Here is a 26,457-nt window from a genome sequence, read left to right on the forward strand (position 1 = left end):
GCATCTGGTCAGTCCTGGAGTGGAGCCACCTGGACTGGAAAGTAAGTGACTGCGTAAGGACAGACCTGGAAGACCTGGAGTGGATTCAGCTAGCCTTTAAGGCAAGTTGTTGTTCCTATACAGGTCTGAAAGTCCTGAAGAGAAATGGGCTGCCCTAGTAGGTAAGTGGGGGCATCTAGGGTAGCCTTAGCAATCAGGACTTGTCTCCCTGGGTGCTCTGTAGGGTTGGGCTTCCGATCCGGAAGGGCCCCAGTGTCGGGCTTCGGCATCAGTAAGGAGGTAGAGAGCTTAGTAACATGGTGTTATGACAACAACCTTTCTGTCAATGTCAGCAAAACAAAAGAGCTGGTCACTGACTTCAGGAAGGGGGTGGTGCACATGCTCCTGTCAATGGTGCTAAGGTCGAGAGGGTTGAGAGCTTCAAGTTCCTAAGAGTGAACATCACCAATAGCCTGTCCTGGTCCAACCACGTTGACATCATGGCCAACAAAGCTTACCAGCCCCTCTTCTTCCTCAGGAGGCTAAAGAAATTTGGCATGTCCCTGTTGACCCTCACCAATTTTTTATTGATGCACCATAGAAAGCATCCTATCAGGATGCATCCCGGCTTGGTATAGCAACTGCTCTGCCCATGATTGCAAGAGACTGCAGAGTTGTGGACACAGCTCAGCACATCATAGAAACCAGCCTTCCCTCCACGGACTCTGTCTACACTTCTCGCTGCCTCAGTAAAGCAGCAAGCATAATCAAAGATCCCACCCACCCTGGATGTTCTCTCTTCCACCAACCCCCCCCCCCCCCCCCCCCCCCCCCATCGGGCAGAAGATACAAAAGCTTGAAATCACGTACCACCAGGCTCAAGGAATGCTTCTATCCTGCTGTTATAAGACTATTGGTTCCCTTGTACGATAAAATGGACTCTTGACCTCACAATCTACCTCATTGTGACCTTGCACCTTACTGTCTACCTGCACTGCACTTTCTCTGTACTGCAACACTTTATTCTGTACTCTGTTATTGTTTTACCTTGTACTACCTCAAAGCACTGTTGTAATGAACTGATAGATAAGATAGAGGCAAGAAAGTTGTTTCCACTGGTAGGTGAGACTAGAACTAGGGGACATAGCCTCAAGATTTGGGGAAGTAGATTTAGGACGGAGATGAGGAGAAACTACTTTTCCCAGAGAGTAATGAATCTCTGGAATTCTCTGCCCAGGGAAGCAGTAGAGGCTACCTCATTAAATATATTTAAGACACAGTTAGATAGATTTTTGCATAGTAGGGGAACTAAGGGTTAAGGGGAAAAGGCAGGTAGGTGGAGCTGAGTGTACGGCCAGATCAGTCATGATTTTATTGAATGGCAGAGCAGGCTCGACGGGTCAGGTGGTCTTCTCCTGCTCCTATTTCTTATGTTCTTATGATCTCTATGGACGGTAGGCAAGACAAGTCTTTCACCGTACCTTGGTACACGTGACAATAATAAACTAATTTACCACTGCATTCATCATACACCCACAGAAGTCTTGACCTGAAGTCTCCCACAGCATTCTTAACAGACCGGTGACATGTTAATATAAGAATATTTTTATGCAATTGTTTGAATTATTTTCATAGGCTACAAGGAAATGCACTAGAATGGTAAGGCAACAACTACGCTGACTTCCTCCCCTTCATCTTTTGTTTGGTTCTTCTCTCAGGGATATTTCTTGGAATAGTTCCAAGCCAAATGGTGGTAATCCCTGATTAAGATTTCCATTCTATAGCTTGGTAACATAGTCACACCAAGAAACTTTAAACTTCACCATAAGCATATGTTTTCATAGGTAGGATGCTGCAGGATCAATCCGGTACAATTGTGTTAACCTACCATTAGAGGATTTGAAACTAGCACTTTCATGGTTCAAGTTCTTTTGTCATTTGTAGCCATGATCCAGCCCATTTCAGATTTTCAGCCCTTCCTGGTGAGCCACACATTCATCTGTCCTATCCTCCTGTTTCTACCCCCAGTAGCATATGACACAAGAAACAACCGTGAGATTAAGATCCTGGAGGTCCTGCTTTTTAACCTTGCCCAATTCCCTAAACTCATTTTGTAGGATCTCATCCCACTTTCTACCTCTTACACCATGAGGTTTTATTTCCACCAATAATGTTAGATCAAATGCCTTCCAGCGTTCAGGGTTTAGTACACCTACCAGTTCTCCTTTATTCACAGCACATATTAATCTTCAAAGAACTCCAATAAATTGGTTAAGCATAATTTCCTTTTCATTAAGCCATATTGACTTTGCCTGATTACCCTGATTTTTTTTAAAAAAGTGCACTGCTATTACATTTTTTATAGTAGTTTCTAGTGTCTTTCCTTTGACAGATGCCAAGCTAATAGGCTTGTAGTTTCCAGCTTTCTGTCTCCAGTTCTTTTTGAAAATGAAAACCAATACATCCACTATTTCACAAGTAGTTCTTTTAAAGAGCACAAATAAAAACTTAGAGAATTGATCAGCACATGGGAATATGATATTGTTGCAATCACAGACATTGTTGATAGATAGGCAGTTCTGGAAACTCATCGTTCCAGGGTATAGAAGCTTCATGTGAGATAGGGGAGGAAGTAAAAGAGGGGGCATTGAAATATTGATTAAGGAGACCATCACAGCAGTTATGAGAGGGAGTGTCCTGGAAGATTCTTCAGATGAGGCCATATGGGTAGAGTTTAGAAATAAAAGAGGAGTGATACTGCAAGCCTTCCAACAGTCAGCAGGAGATAGAGGAACAGATATGTAGGGAAATCATAGAGAAGTATAAGACCAATAGAGTTATTGTAGTAGAGGATTTTAACTTCTCCAGTATTAGCTGGGATCATCTTAGTGTGAAAGGCCTGGAGGGATGGAATTTTTAAAGTTCATTCTGGAGGGCTTTTTGAGCTGGTGTGTAAATAGTCCTGCTAGAGAAGGGGCAGGACTGGATATAATGTTAGGGTGTGAAATTGGGCAAGTAGTTGAAGAGTTTGTGGATGAGCATTTGGGGATAGTGACCATAACTCTGTAAGCTTGAAGGTACAGTGTATCCCAACATTATGGATGTTCAGGTAATGGAAATTTGCTCTTAAGGAATTCACAAATCACTACCAAAAAACTTGAGATATAGAATAACAATTCACTCTTAAGGAATTTATGTGAAAAAACACACAACATTATAGAAATCTGAACTAGTTTACCAAAGGAAATCCTCACAGGCTGCCAGTTCACAGTGGGAGGCCACTTAAGGTATTTGCTTTGGAAACTGACAAGGGAATCTCTTTTATTGATACTGGTACAACAATACTTCATCAAACAAATTAATGTTCATTTCTAGTTAATTAAAACAACAACCCTTTTCTGGCTACAATACAATCAGAATTCCCTGTTGAGAGAAAAACTTCCTGTAGGAAAGCATCTCCACTCTTAACATGGCATTCAATGGGGAAAAAAAGGGTTTGTGTTACAGAAAATTGTGATACAGACGGTTTTCTAGGAACGCAACCCCTCCAAAATGAGGGGATACACTATAATTAAGTAAAGGGATACGAGTGGTCTGGAAAATAAGGTCCTGAATTGGGGCAAGGCTGATTTCGATATCATAAGATAGGACTTGGCAAAAGTAGATTGGGAGCAACTTCTTGTGTTAAGTAGGGGGCTTTTAAAAGTAAAATATTGAGAGTTCAGGGCCAACAAGTTCCTGTAAGGGTGAAAGGTTAGGAAGGCAAGTCCAGACAACCCTGTATGTCAAGGGACATCAAGGGTTTAAAAAAACATATTTGGCAGATATAGAGTCCTGGAAACAGGTGAGGTCCTTCAAGAATAGGGTGGGTATTTAAAAAAAGAATTAGGAGGGCAAAGAAGGGCCTCAAAATATCACTGGGAAATCAGATTAAATAAAATGCCACGGGAATTTCCGAATACATTAATGGCAAGATGCTAAACAGGGAAACAGTAGGGCCCATCAAAGACCAAAGGGACAACCTGTGCACGGAGCTCAAGGATGTGGATCAGGTCTTAAATGAATACTTCTCATCAGTATATGTTAAAGAGAAAAACATTGTAGTTGCAAATTTCAGGGTCAGGGATGGAGATATTCCAGACTATGTTAACACTAAAAAGGATGTATTAGATGTCTTAAAGATAGATCAATCCCTAGGGCATGATGAGATGTATTCCAGGTTGTTAGGGAGGCAGGAAAGGATATTGCTGGGGCCCTAACAAAGATTTTTAAACCTTTGCAGGCCATGGGTGAGGTGCCAAATGACTGGAAGACAGCAAATGCAGTATCTTAAAAAAGGCAGCTGGGACAAGCCAGGTAATTACAGATCAGTGAGACTAACGTCAGTGGCAGGAAAGTTATTGGAAAAACTCTGTGGGATAGGATTACTCTATACTTAGAAAAGCAAGGCTTGATCAGAGATAGCATGGTGTTATTGGTGGGTGAACCTATCTGATTAACTTGATTGGTTTTTTTGAATAAATATCAAAATATATAGACACAGGCAGATTGGTTGATGGACTTGGACTTCATGGAAGGTTGGCCCAAAAGGTTAGAGCCCATGGGATCCAAGGCAAGTTGGTAACTTGGATCCCAAGTTGTCTTGGTAATGGGAGATAGAGGGTGAGGGTGGAGGGTTGCTTTTGTGATTGGAAATCTGTGACCATAGATGCTGGGACCTTTGCTCTTGTCATATATATTAGTGATTTAGTATTTTTGATAGTGATAAGTAATTTTGGGGAATACACAAAAATTGGGAGTATTGAGGAACAGAGGGACCTTGGTGTACAACTCCAAGGATCCCTGAAGGTGGCAGCACTGGTAGATAACTTGGTAAAGGCGGCATAGGGGATATTTACCTTATTAGCCAGGGCATAGAATATAAGAGGAGAGGTCTTGGTACAACTTTATAAAACATTGGGTGGCCACAGCTGGAATACTGTGTGCAGTTCTCGTCACCACACTACAGGAAGGACATGATAAGATGCAGAGAAGATTTACCATGATGCTATCTGGGATGGAACATTTCAGTTATGAAGAGAGAGTGGTCCAGCTGGGTTTGTTTATGAGGAGCATAGCTAGGGTGGTTAGTGAGAAATTTTCCCCCATAACGGAAACACCTAAAATCAGAGGGCACAGGTTTAAGGTAAGGAGTATGAGGGCTAGAGGAGATCCGAGGAAATGTTTTTTTCACCAGAGGGTGGCTGAAATCTACTGTCACACAGAATGCACTGAGAAGCTGGTGGAGGCAGGTACTCTCACAACATGTAATAAGTATCTGGATGAATAGCCAAGGCAGCACATGCTGGTAAATGGGATAAGTGTAAATGGGTTCCTGATGATCAGCATGGACATAATGGGCCAAAGGGTCTGTTTCAGTGCTATATCATGATTAGGAAATCTTTCTTGCTGCAATGCTGCACCAAACAAGCTGAAATGAAGGTAATCTACAGGACAAATGAGAAACTGTTCAACCCAAGTCACCTTCACTCCAGAACCAAGATCACTCCAAAGTCTGTCATCGAACTGCAGTATGAAGATAATGAATGCTTGTGTATGCACACACTCAACGAGGTCCAAGTCGTTGCTAACTCATTCAACGAAGCACGTGAATGCTCCATCTGCCGCAACAGCAAGGATCTCCCGGTGGCCAGCCACTTCAATTCCATTTCCCACTCCCATAATGACATGTCTATCCACGGCCTCCTCAACTACCACACTGAGGCCAGATGCAGGTTGGAGGAACACCACCACCTTGGTAGCCTCTAACCTGACAGCATCAACATCAATTTCTCTAACTTCCAGTAACCCCTCCCTGTTTCCCCATTTTTCCTGCCTTCCCCTCCCCTTTTGTTTTCCCTCATTTCTGTGGTCCCCTCACCCCTCCCCCATCCCCATAACCTGCCCTCAACTCCCTCTCATTCCCCATGTCCTTCCCTTTATTCCATGGTCTACTGTTCTCTTCAACCAGATTCTTTCTTCTTCAGCCCTTTGCCTCTTCCACCTATCACCTCTCAGCTTCTCACATCATTCACTTTCATCCCCCCCTCCCCTACCCCCCTCTTACCGGGACTCATCTATCACCTGCCAGCTTGTGCTCCTCCCCCTACTTTTTTATTCTGGCTTCTGCCCTCTTCCTTTCCAGTCCTGATGAAGGGTCTCGACCCGAAACATAGAACAGTACAGCACAGTTGTGCTGACCTATATAGAAACATAGAAAAACTACAGCACAATTCAGGCTCTTTGGCCCACAAAGCTGTGTCGAAAATATAAACCTACTCTACGATCAATCTAACCCTTCCCTCCTACACAGCCCATAACCCTCATTTTTCTTACATCCATGTGCCTATCTAAGAGTCTTTTAAATGTCCCTATTGCATCAGCCTCTATTACCACCCCTGGGCAGTGTGTTCTAGGCACCCAACACTCTCTGTGTAAAAAACCTATCTCTGACATCTCCCCTAAACTTTCCTCCTCTGACCTTAAACTGATGTCCTCTGGTATTGGCCATTGCTGCCCCCGGGGAAAAGGTGCTGGCTGTCCACTCTATCTATGCCCCTCATAATCTTATACACCTCTATCAAGTCGCCTCTCATCCTGCATCGCTCCAAAGAGAAAAGCCCAAGCTCGCTCAATCTTTCCTCAAAAGACATGTTCTCTAATCTAGACAGCATTCTGGTAAATCTCCTCTGCACCCTCTCTAAAGCTTCCACATCCTTCCTATAATGAGGTGACCAGAACTGAACACAATACTCGGTGTGGTCTAACCAGAGTTTTATAGAGGTGCAACATTACCTCACAGCTCTTGAACTCAATCCCCTGACTAATGAACGCCAGCACACCATACGCCTTCTTAACTGCCCTATCAACTTGCGTGGAAACTTTGAGGGATCTATGGACTTGAAACGCCGACTGTTTATTTCCCCCTGTATATGCTGCCTGAACCGCTGAATTCCTCCAGCATTTTGTGTGTTACAGGCGAATGGAATTAGTTCAGATAGGCACCTTGGTTGGCATAGATGAACTGAACCAAAGGGCCTGTTTATCTGTTGTATTACTCTCTGACTCTATACTTTGGAACCTGATTGGAATGTATGATTTTGAAAAACATCATTACACGTCATCTGATGGGGCAAAGTCCAGTAAACAACAATTAAGGCTCATCCATCTTATTTCAGACTTTGATTTAGTAAAGAACTGTGTGACATGAAAAATATGAAATGAATATTAACTTATTCCAAAATGTTGTAGACAAATACAAAAGAAATTTATGGGAAAACACAAACATTTTAAGCCAATATTTCTATCATTAATAATCCTGATTATTTATACAACTTAGATTCAATTTGCTACTAATTTATTATAAACATTAAAATAAATTAATATTTGGCCTACTGGTAACATCAGAGGCATGAAGCAATACTTGATCTGATAAAATTCTCTACAGCACGTCACTTGTGAACAAGCTTTCAGCAGCACTGTAAAGTGTTTGAGTTTTCCTGTGCTTATCACTCCAATTACCTGTTTTCTTTCTTTTGGTTTTCACTGAATTGCTATTTTGCATTGCAGAACAGAGGAACATCTTTAAAATGTAGTAACACTAATTTTTATTTGTAATTAACTCACTAACAAATATTTAACAGATCCTTAAACTAATTAGACTTCATAGCAGTTAATAACATGAACAGGGCATTACATTGGTTGTTTTATTTGAGTTTGGACAGTTTCACGATGATTGGAATTTTAAAAGGTTTAAGTAAGTTGCTATTCCATTTTGATAGAATGTTCATGGATTTATGATTATCGTTTATATATAAAAAATGAAAACACATGAAAAAATACTTCCAGGGAATAAGAAACATAACTTAAATGATACCTTGCCAAAGTTGTCAGTGTGCTCCTGGTAGTCTGAATTTTTTTCCTGCAGAGAGTCAGAGAAAACAGTTTTTTTTTAATTTTAAAAAGGTATAATTTTATACTATTAAAACTAATTTTTAACACTTTCATTTAATTAACCAAAGCATTTTATTTGCTCCCATTCCTGAAGGTTATCAACCCAAAGCATTAATCCTTTCACTCTCTACAGATGATGTCCAACTGAAAGCAGCATTAATTTAAAATCTGATAGGAGAATCAATTAGGAGCAATTCAATCCAAGGCCGTAAGAGTCATTTAAGTTTTAACTCAAGATTAAACTTCTGGATATAAAATAATTCATCATGAAAAGAATAGGCAGGCTTCTACATGGATCAATTTTAAATGGGAAGGCTTTTTAAATGTTTAGTAAAAAAACATTGGGGCTGAACCACAGATGAGAACAAAATGGAAATTACTGTTCAAAAGGGGTGTGGCCTGTCACACAGTTAAGTTTATTTATTAACATATCCGAAACACACAAACAATTGAATAACTTCTCAAATGTTCAATAATTAAACGAGAACATTTTAAATTATCCCAATTGCAATAAAATCTCCAGCTGAACAGCAGGTGGCATCATTTTAACATTTGAATTCATAAAACTTTATGATGTAATCCCAATATTCAGAATTGTGCAGGTCATTAACGTCCTAATTTTACTTTAAGCACCCTTTGTAACAGAAACAATAATACTATCCCTCTTTCCTCCTCCTGAGTATAATCTGATCAAGTTTTCAGCTAGATCAATGGAGGGAAAAGCCCAGAATAATTAGAATTAACCAGATAGATGCTAACATCACCCTATCTGCACTCTTTGAACACATGAATCAAAATAGAATAAATGAATCACTCTCCTCATATCATTTTCTTGTTATCTCCAATTCACCCTTCCCTTAAAGAGACTGGTCCATTTATCGTTTCCCCTTGATGTGGATCAGGTGAAAACAGGACAGAATTTGATTTGCTACCAGCCCCATTACAATTTTGTTGCACAAGTATGGAAAAATCATACTAATTTGCTGAGATTCCAAAGCTAGACTCTGTAACATTTGTCAATATGTGTTAACATTAGCACAGTACTGACAGCCACACTTTGCAGAAGATTTTATTTTACTGAATAAATAGTAATTGGCTAAAATATTTAATAATAATTAATCTGGAACATTTTTACATTTGTGATATTTTGGCCTGGGCTTTCCTCTTCAAGCCTGTTTGATTAATGTAAATTATATTACTTTATGATATCAAAACCATCTGGCAATTAGAACTACTCCATATAATTGTATTCAACTTTTTCATGCATAGGAAAAGAAATCAATTTTAAAGCAAATGCAATATTGACAAGCATGGGGAAAAGGTGGTTATATAGAGTTAAGATACAGATTGGTTAAGCTCATATCAGATGGCTGAACAGTCTGCTATTCATTCAGTCCTACTTTATGTCCCTCCATAAAATCCGCCAACAAGATATAGGTAAATACACCATTAAATGGTTTATTTTTTTTCCTAATAACATCCAATTAAAGCAATTCTGTTACTTAGTTTTAGCATATTATGATTGAACATCCCACAAGATTTCACAATTTAAATGTGCAAGGTCAAACTTAATAACTACAGATGGATTCAGGTTCCTTCCTTTATAAGAATAAAATATGAAATTATATAGTTTACTCACAATGTTGCTATGATGAGCTTTAGTCAGGAGGAGCATTCGACCAACCAGATCAGTAGTAGAAACACCTTGTGTACGTTTACATTCTCTGAAAGATTTTAAAAGAAATGTGAACTGTCATTCAATTAGCCGTTATATATTAAGGACTCCCTCAGCTTATTTGCTGCTGAAACACTCATCTGTGTGTTTGCTACCTCTACCCTTGATTATTCCAACATCCTTCTGGCTGAATTCCATCTACAACATTCCAGAAATTTGGGCCCATCAATAACACTGCTGCTCATGTCTTAATTTGCACCGTTCCATTCAAACATGACCCCAGTGCCTGTTGACTGACAATTCATCCTAATCAACAGCTTCATTTTAAAATTCCCATCCTTGTTTTCAACTCTCTCCATGGTTTTGTTGCTCCCCATTTCTGTGACATTGGACAAAATTCATGTTTGGCTGATTTTAATCTTGTTACCTTTGGCTGCTGTGTCCACAGTTACTTAGCCTCTAAGCTCTAGACTTCCTTTGTGAAACCTCTCCACCTCTCTGTGCACTTAAAATTTATTCCTTTTTCTAATTTTTGCTCATATGTTCTATCTCCTTCTATGGATCAATGTCCAATTTTGGCAAGGCACTATATAGAGGCATCCCTCAATTTACATTTGATTTATGATTTTTTGCTGTAGTACAATTGATTCTTTGGGGTACATGTCCTTGATATAGAATGCTTTTCACACTTTAAAAAACAATTTCCTTACATTAGGGGACAGAGAAAGGTAACTTTGATATCAGCAATTTAAATCCTGGGAGATCTGTGTCAACAAAGATTCCTATCCAGTAGACTGGATAGCTGAACTAAAATAGATTGCTGTTGGCACATAGCATTGTGTATATTATATATTTATATATATTAAACACACACACACACACACACACACACACACACATTGACAAAATTGGCTATTGGAAGTAGACCCCTCCGAGGTGTAGAAAAATGTTAACTCTGGAAGTGCATTATGTGTTTATAAAGGGTAGAGATGTTACAATGGAGAGAATAGAAAAAGGGTTAGGTATGTAGTTAGAAGATCAGAACAGCTGCATGTGTCTGTGTCTGAGAATGATCCTTGGAAAAGCATGATTGTTAATGGAAACACTTGGAAGTATGTGAAGTAGGGGAGGGGGCAATTTTGGAACTTTTAAAGTGCCAATATATTCAAGGCTGGTTTGAATGTTTCAAGAAGCATGCATATGCACATAATATTTGTCATGTAAGGAAAGCAGCAAGTGCATAAAATTTTCCAATGGAGCTGAAACAAATCATCGATGAAGGTGGCTGTTATCCTGAACAAGTGTTTAACATGGATGAAATGGGTCTGTTTTGGAAAAGAATGCCTTCATGCATAGTGATCTTGATATCTAAAGATCACCTTATTCTTCTCCTTGGTGGCAATACTAATATTGAGTGCAAAGTTAAGCTTCTCTTATCTGGATTAAGAGAACCTTGTGGACTCTAAAGGGATATTCAAAGGTCAATCTTCCAATGCTGTGGCAATCCAGGAAAAAAAACTTGGATAGGTGCTGCTCTTCCAAGCTTATATCATGTCACGTGTCTCCCCTTAATTGAATTATATAGTGTATAATCTGGACAATAAAACCTTGCTCATTGTTGACAATGCACCTGGACAATAAATAAACTCTGAGGACATGGATGACAACATTCAGGAAGCAGTTTTGTCCCTTAATAGCACTTCACCCTACGGAACAGAGTGCCAATGCTACGTTCAAAGTCTACTACATTGCCACTTAATGAGGTACATTATTTCAGAGTCGATTACCAGTGACAAAACCATCATTCAGGAAATTTGGAAGACATAAAATATCAAAATAGCCATAAACTGTACTGAGTCTATCTAGCCCAGCCAGAGTTTTTTTTCTATGAGATCTCCTTTCATTCTTCTACACATGCTTCAACGAATACAGGCTTAACCAAACCAATTTCTCCTCATATGCCAGTCCTGCAATCCCAGGAATCAGTCTAGTGAATCTCTAATGGTAAGAACATCCTTTTTTAGGCAAGGAGACTTAAACTGTACACAATATTCCAGGTGAGGTCTCACCAAGGCCTTGCACAACTGTAGTAAGACATCTGTGCTCCCAACTGAAAACCTTTTGCAATTTAGGCCAACATACCATTTGCCTTCCACCTGCACATTTGCAATCACTGATAGGTGCATCCCTTTGTACATCAATATTTTCCCAGTCTATCACCATTTATATATCCAAATCACACTGGAGCCTTTCTGCTTGCATTCCCACTCAGCTTTGTGCAATCCATAAACTTGAAGATATTACACTGGCAACACAATGGTGCTGCAGGTTCAATCCTGACCTCCGATGTTGTCAGTGTGAAATTTGCCGTTCTCCCTACGACCCCATGGATTTCCTTTTGGTGCTTTAGTTCCTCCTGCATTCCAAAGATGTACTGGTTGGTAGGTTAATTGGTTATTGTACATTACCTTTAATGCAGGTGGGTGGTAGAAGAATCAGGAGGGTGTTAATGGGCATGTGTGGGAGAAGAAGTTACAGGAAAAAAAGGAAGGGTATGGATTGATAGGATTGCTCCGAGACTTAGCATCAAGGGGCGAAATGGTTTCCTTCAAAATTGCATGAAAATACACAATAGCTGTGGTTCAAGAGCTCAATCCTGCAATCGAGTCATTACCTGTCACTCAGAAAAGGACTCACTTATTCATCTTCTGTTTCCCCTCTGCCAACCAGTTCTCTATCCACATCAGGAAATTAGCTCAAATCCAATGCGTTTTATGTTTGCACATTAATCTTTCATGTGGGACCTTGTCGAAAGCCTTCTGGAAGTCCAGATATACCATGCCCACTGGTTCACCCCCATCTATTCTACTAGTAACTTCCTCAAAAAAAATTCCAGTAAATTTGTCAAGCACGTTATCCTTTCATAAATCCGTGCCAACTTTCACATGTCACTGTTTTCCAAATGCTTTGTTACTGCATCTTTAATAATGGACTCTAGCATTTCCCTCACCACCTATGTCAAGCTAAATGGTGTATAATTTCATTTTCTTTTTCTCTGCTTTCTAAAATATGAGGTTACATTAGCTACCTTCAAATCTGTAGGAACTCATCCAGAAACTATAGAATATTAGAAAAAACGGTCTAGATTACATATTTTAGTATAAATACTGTTATTATTGTTATCCCGATCTCTTTGTATCATATGTATAATTATTAATGTTATGTATATCAATTTGAATTAATTTGAAATTCAATAAAAAGATTGAAAAAGAAAAAATATTAGAAAATAACCACCAAAGCATCTACTATTTCTAGGGCCTTAAGTATTCTTGAAGGCAGACTACTGGGCATAGAGGATTTCTCAGCCTTTAATCCCTAACATCAATTCCCAACTGATACTGATTCCTTTCAGTTCCCCTATCTCAGAGGCCACAAGTTTCCTAACATTTCTGCGAGATTATATCTGTCAATTGGTCTGTGATTTTTTTGTTCCCCGTTATAAATTTCCCTTTCCTGACTGGGAGGGGTCTACATTTATTCTTACTAATCTTATTCACTTCACATATCTCTAGGATCTTATGGTCAAATTATTATCTTCCCCGCAAATCTTACTTTCATACTCTATTTTCCCTCATAGTTAATCCCCTGGTCCTCTGCAGAATTTTAAACAATTCTCACTCACAGGTTTGCTGCTTTTTTGGGCCAAATAAACAGTCACAGAATCATTCGATGTAGAAATAGGCTGTTAGGCCCACACTGTCCATGCTGACCATCAAGTACCCATCTATCCTAATCCCATTTACCAGCACTTGGTCTGTAGCCTCCCCTGCAATTTATTTTTATCATCCTTGGATTCCTAATTTCCCACATTAGTCATGGTTAATCCAATAACTGTTTTATCTGTGTATCTGACAGGGATGAAAAATCGTTGTAGTTCATCTGCCCATTCCTTAAATGTTTGACATTGCCAAACCACCATCAACCTGATCACCAATGTTGCCCAATCTACCTTAGCTAACTCTCGCCTCATACCATCACAGATTCCTTTATTTAAATTCAGGATCCTGGCCTCAGAATCAACTAAGTCACTCTCCATCTTAATAAAGAAATCTATCACATGATGATCACTCCTTCCCAAGGGGCCTCTGGTAACAAGATTGCTAATTAATTAATTACAGTCTGTCCCAGGGTTATAAACACCTGACTCATGGACACCACTACATAGGAATGAGCTCCAATAATATTATTAAATTCAAAATTCCAACAAATGTACATACATTCTTTCCTACAAATTGCAGAATAGTTTCTTCTCTTTCTCTCTCTCCACTTTTGTAATTGTTCTTTCTTATCAATCTTACGTGTTTCTGATGCCATTCATTACAATATTGTGAAGGCATGGTTACCAATATTGAGTGATTTTTTTGTATATTTTCTGACTTATGGACAAAATAAACTTATGGATATCCATAACAAGGAAGCCCGTTTGTTACCCAGGGATGTACATAATACCCAGTCTAGGATGGCCTATTCTCTAGCTGGTTCCTCAATGTATTAGTCCAGAAAACCATCTTGTAAGCACTCCAAGAACTCCTTCTTCACAGTATTGTTGTTAATTTGGTTAGGCCAATTTGTGTGCAGTTTAAAGTCACCCTCGATTATAGTTGTTTCCTTACTGCATGCGCCTCTAGTTTCCTGTATTATACCAGCCCTAATATCACCTCTACTGTTCAGAGGTCTATATACAACACCCATTAGCATTTTCTGCCCCTATGTATTTCATAGCTCTACCCACATAGAGTTCACATTATCTGAGCTAATAACCTTCCTCATTATTGCATTAATCTCTTCTTTAACCAGCAACACTACAGTACCTCCTCTTCCTTTTTGCCCCCCTTCCTAAATATTCCTCATCACAAGATAAGTTCAATTCCCATCCTCAGTCTTCCTGCAGGCATGGGTCTGTGATCCCAATTATATCTTACCTGTTCATATCTGTTTTCATGATTAATTCATCCACCTTATGTAATGCTCCACACATTAAGATACAAAGCCTTTAGGCTTGCTCTTTTAACATTTTAAGTCCCCTTAGCATTATTCTGCACTGTGACACCGTTGTTTTAGTATAAACTCTCCTCAACAGCCCCAGCAAACAATGCACTACTCCCGTTGATTTACAAACTTGACAATGTCTACTTGAAGATTTTTCAAGCTGGCAAAAGAGGCTAGGTTTGATAGGAGTTCCAAAGCTCAGAAAAAAAAAATTCACCTCACCTGTGTCTTAAATGGGTGAGTACGTAATTTGAGAAAGTGGTCTCTAATTTTGGAATCTTGCACAAGAAGATAACTACACTCTGCCAAGACCCTTAAGATTCTTGTACGTTTCACTTGGTGAGTACATAATGTTTATTATTATGTTAAGATTCGATTGTTAATAAAAACAGTATTTTTATGTCAGATACTCATGTTGATGAATTTTTTCCATTCTGATTTGCATTTATGCATAAATTTACATAGATTTAACAGCTTACAACACTTGCAATTCATCACAAGATATGCCAACACTATTTATTTTTTTGGAACATAAGCATCACCAGTAAAGCCATCATTTATTGCCCATCCTTTAAGGTAGTAATGATAAACCACCTTCTTGATTCTATGCAGTCGTTCAGGTGAAGGTACTCCCATAATATTGTTAGGCCGAGAGTTCCAGGATTTAGATCAAGCAACAATGAAAGAACAACAATACATTTCTAATAAAATAGGAAAGTAGTGGAATTGTGTTCTTAGTACTGTTACCTGTATCTGCCTGCCTTCTTTACTTCTTCATATGTATCCTTTCCATCAGCAGTCAAAGTAATATCATCTACAAAGCAAACATTAAAGGAAAAATATAAATTGCCACCAGACTATAGGAAAGCAACAGAACAAAATATCTCAAGAACTTGGCCTGCAATTAATGGTTCTATTGAAGCCTGATGGAAAATGTAACTAGTTTCAAACATACAGATAAATTAAATAGTCTATCAATATTACACCGCTACACATTAGAGAAATTGACAATTTTTGCTTCAGATTATTTGATACAACATACCTCCATGGACACAGAAATCACAGTTGTATTTATCCAGAGTTTCAAGTGTTGTTACATATGGTGCTCCCTCGATGACCTCATCAACCCACTTGATTGCACGGACCATCTTGTAACGTTCCTCTTGTGTAAATACAGGTGGACCTTTGTGCTTGGACACTTCCTCTGAAAACAGATCAAGAAGGATTCAATTATTAGTTTTCTTAAACTTCCTTTTGTTCTTAAAATGGGAGTGAAAAGAAATAAATTAATTATAAATTATAAAGTTTACAAATTATATCTTCTAATTACCAAATGAGCATTTAATATATTAGAAAGGTCATACATATGGTAAAGTGTAATATAAAATTGGCAAATAGTTCCCAATTTGAAAAAATAAACTTAATTTTAATATAAAATTTTGAATTTAATTTGCAAAATTAGAACACATAAGATTGGGAGCAATATACTGGCATGGACTGAGAATTGGTTGATAGGCAAGAAACAGCAAATAGGATAAACAACTCTGCTTCTGTTACTTTTTAAACTAGTTCTCTTCCTATCCCCATCCACTTTTTTCTTCATATACTCTGCTTCACTTTTGATTCCCCATTATTTTCCCTTTTATTTCTTCCCTTACTCCTTGTTTACATCTTGGTTTACACACAGGGCAGACTGGAAGGATAACAAAGCGCTGGAGGACAAGCTTGAGTCATAGAGGACATAGTGGGCAGCATGGTCATACAACTAGTAGAACTGCTGCTGCAGAGCTCCAGTGACCTGGGTTCAATCCTAACCTCTGATGCTGCTGTGTGGAATTTGCAAATTCTCCCCGTGACTGTGAGTTTCCTTCCACATCGCAAAACAGTGCAAGATACTAGGTTAATTAGCCATTGTAAATTGCCCTTAGTGAGTAGGTGAATGGTAGAAACTGGTGGGGGTGGAGTTGGGGAAGAATAAAATAGGTATGGATATTTGATGGTCTGCATGGACTCCATGGGCCAAAGGACCTGTTTTGTGATATCTCTCTCCATGATTCTATGACTGGTATCTATCCCTCAATCAATAACAGTTAAACAATTTCTCTGATAACTATTTTATTGCTATGTGTGCTTTTGCTGTGTACAACTGACATGTTTCTTAAAGGCTGATTGTGCTTCAAAAAGTGGTTAAGTGGCTATAAAACACATTGGGACATTCAGAACTCATGGAAGGTGCTATATAAAGCACTTTCTCTTTCAAGAGAACAGAACCAAACCCTCTCCCTCCATAAGGGTTTCCACCCATGTCCCTGTGGAAGAATGCACATAATTCCCAATTTCCTGTGGTCAAGAAGGCTTCTGAAATCATCATTCACACAAAAGTCAGAGTGATACAAAGAACATACCCAACTTTAGGAAGGTTTGGGAATGGGGGAAGAATGATCATTGAGGAAGTCACCTATCAGTTTTCTATAAAGGCACATGCTGCATTACAAATTTTCTACGCTTTAATCACAAAGAGAAATGTCTAGATGGCACAATTAGTAACATTATCAGAGATGTTTTGCGTACGATCATTAGTTCAGATCACTGTCATTTTATAAGTAAGTTTTCATTTCTCTTTTACAGTGCTAGGAAGTGTTGTGATAGTTCAAGACTGGGTGTGAAACTCAAGTTGTTCAAATAACAAAAACTGAGTAATGATATCTAATGCATCAGGAGTGATTTCCTTTGCAACTTACCATCTGTGTGTACTCCTACAATAAGATAATCACCCATAGAACGGGCTTGCCTCAGTTGGTTGGAGTGTCCATAATGCACCATGTCATAGCTGAAACACGGATAAATATATTACTATAAGATCCTCCACATTAATAAAATATGTACAGAGCAGTTTGTCACGTCTTTTCTTTAGGTTAAGATAGTTCACAGGGAGCTCACAACAACTTTAAAATCACATAATACTGACTCACTTACAATGCTCTCAGTGATAATGCTATTCTTCCAAATATTCAAAAAAATAATGAAGACATGGTTGAATCATAAATTGAGGTACTCCTCATTAGCACTACTTCATTAGCAGCAAGAATTGCTAAATCAGTATTTCCTTCTCAAGGAATATTGACTATACTGCTGCAAACTAATCCATTGATCAAAGAGGATGGAACATAAAGTGGGAGGGAGCAAAGAAGGAAAAGGAAACAGGGAAAATTGAAGATTTAGTCCATGAGCAGCACTGTGGAGCAGCTGGTAGAGCTGCTGCCTTGCAGCACCAGAGATCCAGGTTCAATCCTGACTTCAGGTGCTGTCTGTGTGGAGTTGCACATGCTCCCTAAGACTACGTGGGATTCCTCCAGGTGCTTTGCTTTCTTCCAACATCCCAAAGATATGAAGATTAGTTTTTGCCAATGAAAACTGCCCCTAGCATGTAGGTGAATGATAGAATCTGGGAGGTCTGATCGAATGCTAGGACTGGTGTAAATGAGTGGTTGATGGTGGCACAAATCGTGGGCTGAAGGGCTGGTTTCCATGCTGTGTCTCTATGACTCCAATGATCAGTGCTCTGCACAAATCTTGAAATCTCTGTTCATTGAACTTAAGAACTATGTGAATGTAGGGCAACTGACACCATTCTTTAACCTAGAAAATGTGCGCACCCAAAAGGCAGTGTGCTGATTAAACCAATGGATTAAGAAATGAACATTCTAATGTGGAAAGAAGCTTTGTGTGTTAAGAGTTAATGGTGCATCTCCCAAGGTCTGAACTTGCAAAGTCCAGCTCCATACAGCTGATCACACTGGCCAAGTTTGACTGGACCCAAGAGGTAAGGCCCTGAGGAGGAGCAGCAGCAACAGTATCGTCCCTGAATCAGCCACCTGCCAAAACTGTCAAGATATTTCAGTGCTACTAAATGCCCCTGACATTCAGAAACATTAATATTTTTAAACAAAAGTTTCAAGTAACAAAATTTAAGAACACAAAATAATTAAAAACATTAAAGCATACACAGATTTAAAAAGTGTAACTTACTCTATTATTTCCTTTCTACCTCATAGATGTTCAATTACCATTGAAATGACTGGGCCCATAGATCCTGTTATAGGTTCAATCTGGCACAAGAACAGAGAGAACATTCCCCAGCAAAAATGGAAGTAAATAATTTGCATGGAAGTCCAAAAACTCTCCAGCACTTGTGTGGAACTTTAAGCAAAACCAAGGGCACTGTATTTTTCTGCTGGTGTAGCTACATTTTGATTTGTCCCTTTTAAGTGCAATTCAGAAAGTGTCAACTAAAAGGTCAATTTCCCTAAAAAGACCACAAGGTCAATTTCTGTTGGCAAAGTTTAGTTGACAAACCTGTAAATTCTCAACTTCTTATCAATGCTAGACAATTTTGAAAACACGAATGTTGCTGTGTAATGACTGACAGATGTGATGAAAGACAATTTACAAATTCAGCTCACGTTTGCTAATACTATAAGAATGCTGTTCCTCAAGCTAACATTTGGCATTGTTGCAGCAATGTGGGAGGCTGAAGACAGAGAAATCTCAGTAGACTTGGGGCAGAAGATTAAAGTGACGGTGACTAGTAGCTCAAGGTTGCCTCTACGGACTGAACAGAGATGTTCTTCCAAAGTTATCACACTATCTGTGTTTGGCTTCTCCTATGTAGAGGAGATCCCACCATGAGCAATACATTAAAAGTGCAAGTGAGTTGCTGCTTCACCTACAAGGACCACTCGGGTCCCTGGATGGTGGGAACGGACGAGGTAATAGGGCAGTGTTAAATGTCGCATGTTTGCATGGGAAAGTGCCGTGAGAAGGGGAGTGGTTGGTGGAGATGGAAGGGTGAACAGGCCAACAGTCCTTTTGAACTGATGAAAGGGGAAAGGTGGGGGAGTTGTGCCCAGTGGTGGAATCCTGTTGAAGGTGATAATAATTTTGGGGAATAATCTATTCAATGTGGAGGCCAGTGGGGCAGAACGTGAGGAAAGAGAAATCCTATCTTTGTTTTGGCTGAGAAGTGAAGGGTTGAGTGCATAATGGTGGGAACTAGTTCATGGTTGAGGGGAAGACATCTTAAAGACATTGTGGAAAGTCTCACCATCAAAGCAGACTCATTGAAGATGGAGAAACTGGGAGAATGGAATGGAGTTTTGTGCGGGAGGTATTAGGAAGAAGTTTAATCAAGATAGCTATGGGAGTCGGTGGATTCGTATTGAATATTGTTTGCTAACCTATCCCCTGCGATGGAAATGGAGATGTCCAGAAAGGGAGGGGAAAGAGTTAGAAATTGACTGTGTGAAAGCGAGACCAGGAAGGAAATTAGCAGAAAAGGTAATGAAATTATTCACCATGCAACATATTTTGTAACACTAATGGGGAAAATTAAAAATAACTACTGGAAAATATTGTGAACTGCATTTCCCAGTTTATCCTCTGCTTCTATTTGAAACAAATGTGCCATAGAACATTAAACCATACAGTACACGAACAGACCCTTCAGCCCACCATGTCTGTGCCAACCATGACGTCAATTTAAACTGCACATGTGCCTCCACATGGCCTATATCCTTCCTGTTCATGTGTTTGTGCAAATTCCTCTTAAAGATTGCTATAATATCTGCTTCCACCAACTCCCCTGGTAGCACATTCCAGGCCACTACCAATCTGTGTAAAACAAAACTTGCCTTGTAAATCTCCGTTAAACTTTCCCCCTCTCACCTTAATGCTATGCCATCTAGTAGTTGATATTTCCACCCTGGGAAAATGACTCTGACTATCTATCTCTCTCATTTTATATACGTCTATTAGGTTGCTCCTCAGCCTCTGATGCTCCAGAGAAAAAGATCCAATTTTGTCCAACCTCTCTTTGTACCTAATCCTCTCTAATCCAGGCAACATCCTGGTGAACCTCTTCTGCACCCTCTCCAAAGCCTCCACATTCTTTCTGTAATGTGGTGACCAGAGCTGCACACGATACTCCAAATGTGGCCTAACCAAGTTTTATCCAGCTACAACATGACTTCCTGACAAAAACTGGATTTTTTCTGCCCCAATCAGTGAAGGCAAGTATGTTGTATGCCTTCTTTACCACTCTATCTACTTGTGTTGCCACTTTCAGGGAGCTATGGGCTTGCACCCCAAGATCCCTATGTACATCAATGCTCCTAAGAATCTTGCCAGTTACTGTGTATTTTCCTCTTACATTTGACCTCCCAAAGTGCAACACCTCATACTTGTCTGGATTGAGCTCCATCTTCCATATCTCCACTCATATTTCCAGGTGGTCTCTATCCTGCTGAATCCTTTGGCAACCTTCCTCACTATCCACAACTCTGCCAATTTTTGTGTGGTCTGCAAACTTACTAATCAGCCCACCAACAATTTGGTTTAGGCGGAAATTAATGTACATCTCTTCTAATCATTCAGTCACTTGCATTTTTTTAAACAAATGCTAACTCAGATTTCAAAGCAGGTGCACAGAGAATTTAGTTGTTTTGGGTACAAACAGTACATTTTTAGAACATGAAATCTTTTATCTATTATAATCTGACATCTAACATATAGTAATTTATGTGCATGTTTGAGTTTACACACTGAAGTGAATTCCCACGAATGCTGAAGAGATTAGTTTCCCTTGCAGATGACAAAAAGGATTACCTAAATTACAATGATCACACTGCAAGACATCACCTCCTGTGACTTAATCATTCAGACTGCCACAAATGATAACAGACATTTATGATGAAATTCAAATATATAATCTAACCTTGAAAGAATTGCTTGTGTTCATCTCAATATTTTTCATTACCAAATTTATTTTCTCCTCAAGGCTGCACCCTTTGCTAGGGTTTCATAGGTTAACCATCAGAAGCTTGTTCAATAGGGTAGCAATTGCATCAAAAGACTATTTGACTATTATAATTCAGCTTAATACTGTTTAAATAAGGCATCCACAAACATACACTACCAGTTGTGCTACTGAATGCTTTTATTGGCAATAGGAATGCTATAGGGTGTTATAAGTTTGAACATGGGACTTCCCTGGCTGTAAAACTAAGTATGGCTCATAAACAGTCACTACAGTTCCAAAGTAACTCATTGCAAAATACCAAGGGACATGCTCATGACATGGAAGGCATATTATGGATAGAAATTCTCTCTCCTTTACTCACGGATGGAAAACTCAGCAAAAATGTTAAAGGAGGTGAACTCGTGGCTGAGGTGGAAATTTAGACCTGGTTATCCTACCTTTGTTGAACACATTAACTCTCACTTAGATGCAGGTTGACAAACATATGATAAGGGTGAAAGAAAGGATTTCATCAAGTAGACCTCACCACTTTTTGCATAAACTTCAGGAGCACTCATCTTAATGGAAGGATCACTCATCAAGAATGCAAAGTCTCTACTCTGTGCACTTGTCCACTTCCACATGATGGAGGATAGAATCATGATCAAAAATATCTTATTTTGGCAGTTGCAGGTGGTTGAGCTAGGTACCAGAAATTTCACTTCAAAGACATCAGTGGCAGAATACAAAGGTTGCAGATATCGACCAAAATCTATGCAAAGCCTTAGCAGAAGAAGGAACACATTGATCCTCCCTTCTCAATTATCAAGTCCAATATAATGACAAAAAATATAACAGCAACTTCACTGAAGGATTTTATCAGTATAGTAGCCTCTAACACCACTGTGACTGATGCAACACCTGCCCTTCGAACTCTTCCCTTCCCGACATCAAGGAACCCAAACACTCCTCGGAGGTTGCGCCAGTTAATCCAGTACTGCATTCAATGTGGTTTTCTGTACACTGAAGAAACTGAATGGAGATTGGGTGACCACTTAGCAAATCACAAGAGTAATTATGAGCTTCTGATTGCCTGGTAATTTAATTCATTCCCTCTTACTCCTCCGTCTTTGGCCTCTTCCACACTCATCCAAAGATTCCCAATGTAAGACCAAGGAACAGCATTTTATCTTCAGTCTAGGCACAATACAGCTCTTGGGATTTAACACTGAATTCAGTACTAACTTTCCAGTTAGTGTCAGAACTAGCTAGTTCTAATATAAAGTCATCAACCTGTAACATGGACCGCATTTTTTTTTCTTCTTAGATGCTGCTTGAACTGCTGTACAAGTCCATTGTTATTTCAGACTTGCAGAAACTCTTGCACTTTGTCTTCTGTGTTATGCCTTCTAAGACAGAGATAAGCAAGGAATGAAAGGTTACAATCAGGTCGGCCAAGATCTTATTGAATGGCAGGGTAGGTTTGAGGCTTAATGGCCTACTCGTGCTCCAATTTCATGCTTATGTTTATATCTCATGGTTCCAGTAACCAATTTCCCCTCCCTCTCCTTTCTGTTTTCATTTATCTTCTTCTATTTACACTTCCTCCAGTCAGATCAGCTGCAAGTTAACAAGCCTTCAGCATCCTTTCTTAGCTAATATTAACATCACGTGTAATTCAATGACTCTTTCTCCTCAATCGCAGATATACCTTTTGTTCTCATCACCCAGCACTCCATTCAACCCCAGCCCTAAATCTCTGCCACTTAAAACGTACTTGTTTTCTAACTTTTCCTATGAAAAGTCATCAATTCAAATCCAAAAACTTCTGATAACAAGCCTTATCAGTTGGTGTCAGTTAAGACAGACGAATTTTTTTTGCTCACACCAGTCACTGGCCTTTGGAATTCTTTCCCTCAAAAGGGTGGAGGTAAAAGTTGACAAATTCTTGTTTGCAAAGGGGCGAACTGTAGACAGGAATGTAGAGTTGTGGTTGCAATCAGATTAATCATGATCCTATTTAATGGCAGAGCAGGCTTGAAGGCCTGAGTGGCCTAATCCTACTTCTAATTCATGTTTGTATGAAATGTTAACTCTGTTCCTTTCCGAGGACGCTGCTTGTCTACTGAATATCTCCAGCATTTTCCGTTTTTAATCCGTGTATAACATCTGTCTCTTAAGCCAGGAGAAAAAAAATGCACCACTTGCCATTGGCATAGCTACAATTTCACCTGCTGACAAATAGGTGCTAGCAATAATTTATTATAACCAAGCAGACGCCATGGCCACACCCCCAGATCATTCTCTCTTCTCTCCTCTGCCATCCGGCAGAAGGTACAGGAGCCTGAGGGCACATACCAACAGGCTTAAGGACAGCTTCTATCCCACGGTGATAAGACTATTGAATAGTTCCCTTATACGATGAGATGGACTCTTGACCTCACAATCTACCTTGTTTGACTTTGCACCCTATTGTCTACCTGCAATGCACTTCCCTGTAACTGTGACACTTTACTCTGTATTCTGTTATTTTTTTACCTTGCACTACTTCAATGCATTCTGTACTACCTCAATGCACTGTGTAATGAATTGATCTGTACAAATGGTATGCAAGACAAGTTTTTCACTGTACCTCAGTACAAGTGACAATAATAAACCAATACCAACAATACATCCACACTTTGTTCATATCTTTCTAGTTTCTCATCTTACAAAATATGGTTGTAAACTGGTCAAATTGATCTGACAACATCACCTGAACCTTGTGCTTAGTTTACAACGCTGAAAGTGCTAACCTAGATTGAATTTAAGGAAATAAAAACTTTGCTTTAGTTCTTTTAAAAGCTGTGCTCTAAATGTGAATGATCTCTACTACAGAATATTTTGGAAGATGACCCCATTTAAACTAGAAAAACTATTTTAGTTGTTCATAATTTGAGTATGTGTTTGGTTTTATTTCTGCAGCATTTAAAAAAATTCTATTCTCTAGAGACAGCAAGTGTTAACATTTCATTAACATATAGGATGACCCGTCTTGGGCTCAGCAAATAGATGCAATCATAAGCCAGCATCTTTACTTTCTTAGGAGGGGAAGGAGGTTCGGCATGTCACTGAACATTCAAACAAACTTCTACAGATGTACTGTTGAAAGTATCCTAACTGGTTGCATCATGTTCTGGTGTGGCAATTTGAATGCACAGGAATGCAAGAAGCTGCAGAAAGTAGTGGACTCAGCCCAATACATCATGGGCACATCCCTCCCCACCAGTGGTAGTATCTACAGGAGGTGCTGTCTCAAGAAGGTAACATTCATCAAAGATCCCCACCATCTGGGCAATGCCATCTTTTCACAGCTACCTTCGGGCAGATGTACAGAAGCCTGAAGTCCCACACCACCATTTCAAGAACAGCTACTTCCCTTCACCCATTTGGTTCTTGAACCAACCGGCGTAACCCTAATCACTACCTCAGTATAGCAACATTATGACCACTTTGATCACTTTGCACTAAAATGGACTTAGTTTATTTTTGTTCTAATTGTGTTCTTTCTTGTAAAAATTGCGTATCATTTGTTTAATTTATGTTTTTCTTGTGAATGCTGCTGTTATGTGCCTGCGATGCTGGTGTGTGTTTCATTGCACCTGTGCATATTTGTACTCGTGTATATGACAATAAACTCAACTCTGACGTTATTATGCAGAACCAATATTTGTAAAAATTTATTGTTGACTTCAATAATGTCTAAAGCTCAAAATAAAACTACCCTCCTAATCTGTTTAGTATTTCCTATATCTGGATAATTTTGGTAATTCAGTACATATTTAAATGTTCAGTTCATCATAAGCCCATAGCTCATTTTAGTTTGCACTCCTTCTTAGCTATAGATTGTGTTAGAGTAGATGAAAACAAAAAGTAGTGCATGGAAGCTATAAATAAACCTTACAGGTAATCACTTTTTCCCCCAGTCACCCTTCATCAGTTGACATTCAGTACACACATTTAACTGCAGGTGAGAGACTGTCTGATTTTAAAATTTAATGCAGATAATTAAACCCAAGAGAAATTTAAAGACATAAACATTTGCTGCCTGACTGACATGGTGTCTCTCTACAGAAGGGTTCACCTGAAATTTTATAAATTCTAATTGCTGTCAAGTAGTATTCTGGAAAAATAAAAAAAACATTGTTTTAACAAATTGAATCCAACATTCAGTAAATACCACCATTGTTTAGATTACTTATTAATTCCACTGTGACTCTTAGCTCACCACAACCCGTTAACAATACTTACTTATGTTCCATTTATAAAACTACCGAAATTTATAACACAGAAGCCCACCATATAGGCTTTTTTAAAAAAAATTGATAGGGTTCTGCCTCCAGCACCCTTTCAGGTAATGTATCCAGATTCCCATCTTCCAAGTGAAAAATACTTCTTCAAATCGCCTTTAGTCCTTCTACCAATTACTCCAAATCCATCCTACTTGGTTATTGAGCTCTTCCTTAAGGAAAATGGATAAGTAAGTACCAATTTAGGCCTCTCAATTTTATTTACTGGTTAAATCTCCCCGAACTTCCTCAGGGAGGTTGAAATTGGTACTTATTTATTAACCTACTCCGTTCCAAAGAGAATCAACTGCAGTCAAGCTATTCTTTTTTCATAATTCAGATTTTCCAGCCTTGACAAAATCCTTCTATGTCTCCATTTTATTCTCTCTCGTGTTATCATAATCTTTCTGAAAAATGGTGACTACAATTTTATACAATAGTAAAACTGCGCCTAATAATGTATAAAATTACAGAATGAGCTGCCAAGGCACATAATGACTTCTTATCCATCTTACCCAGCTGCCCGTAACATTCAGAGATATGTAGACATGCACTCGGTTAGATCCTTCTCTTCCCTTGCATTCACAGTATCCTTCCCTACCATTAAGTGTACACTCCCTTGTCATTTTTGCCCTCCC

The 26,457-nt window shown here is 39.1% G+C and overlaps 1 protein-coding gene across 1 annotated transcript in view; it reads right to left on the minus strand.

Annotated features, from left to right (window-relative positions):
* The window catches only part of pcyt2 (phosphate cytidylyltransferase 2, ethanolamine), a 45,577-nt gene that overhangs the window by 11,172 nt on the left and 7,948 nt on the right, over positions 1–26,457 (minus strand). The window contains exons 2-6 of the mRNA XM_052033270.1: positions 17,437–17,525; positions 15,738–15,899; positions 15,443–15,509; positions 9,611–9,695; positions 7,895–7,939 (exon numbers count right to left, since the gene is read on the minus strand). Of these exons, the coding sequence (XP_051889230.1) occupies positions 7,895–7,939; positions 9,611–9,695; positions 15,443–15,509; positions 15,738–15,899; positions 17,437–17,525 (448 nt within the window). The remainder of the gene's footprint in view (positions 1–7,894; positions 7,940–9,610; positions 9,696–15,442; positions 15,510–15,737; positions 15,900–17,436; positions 17,526–26,457) is intronic.

The sequence above is a fragment of the Pristis pectinata genome, chromosome 18 (genome assembly GCF_009764475.1).
Source record: "Pristis pectinata isolate sPriPec2 chromosome 18, sPriPec2.1.pri, whole genome shotgun sequence".
Taxonomy (NCBI): domain Eukaryota; kingdom Metazoa; phylum Chordata; class Chondrichthyes; order Rhinopristiformes; family Pristidae; genus Pristis; species Pristis pectinata.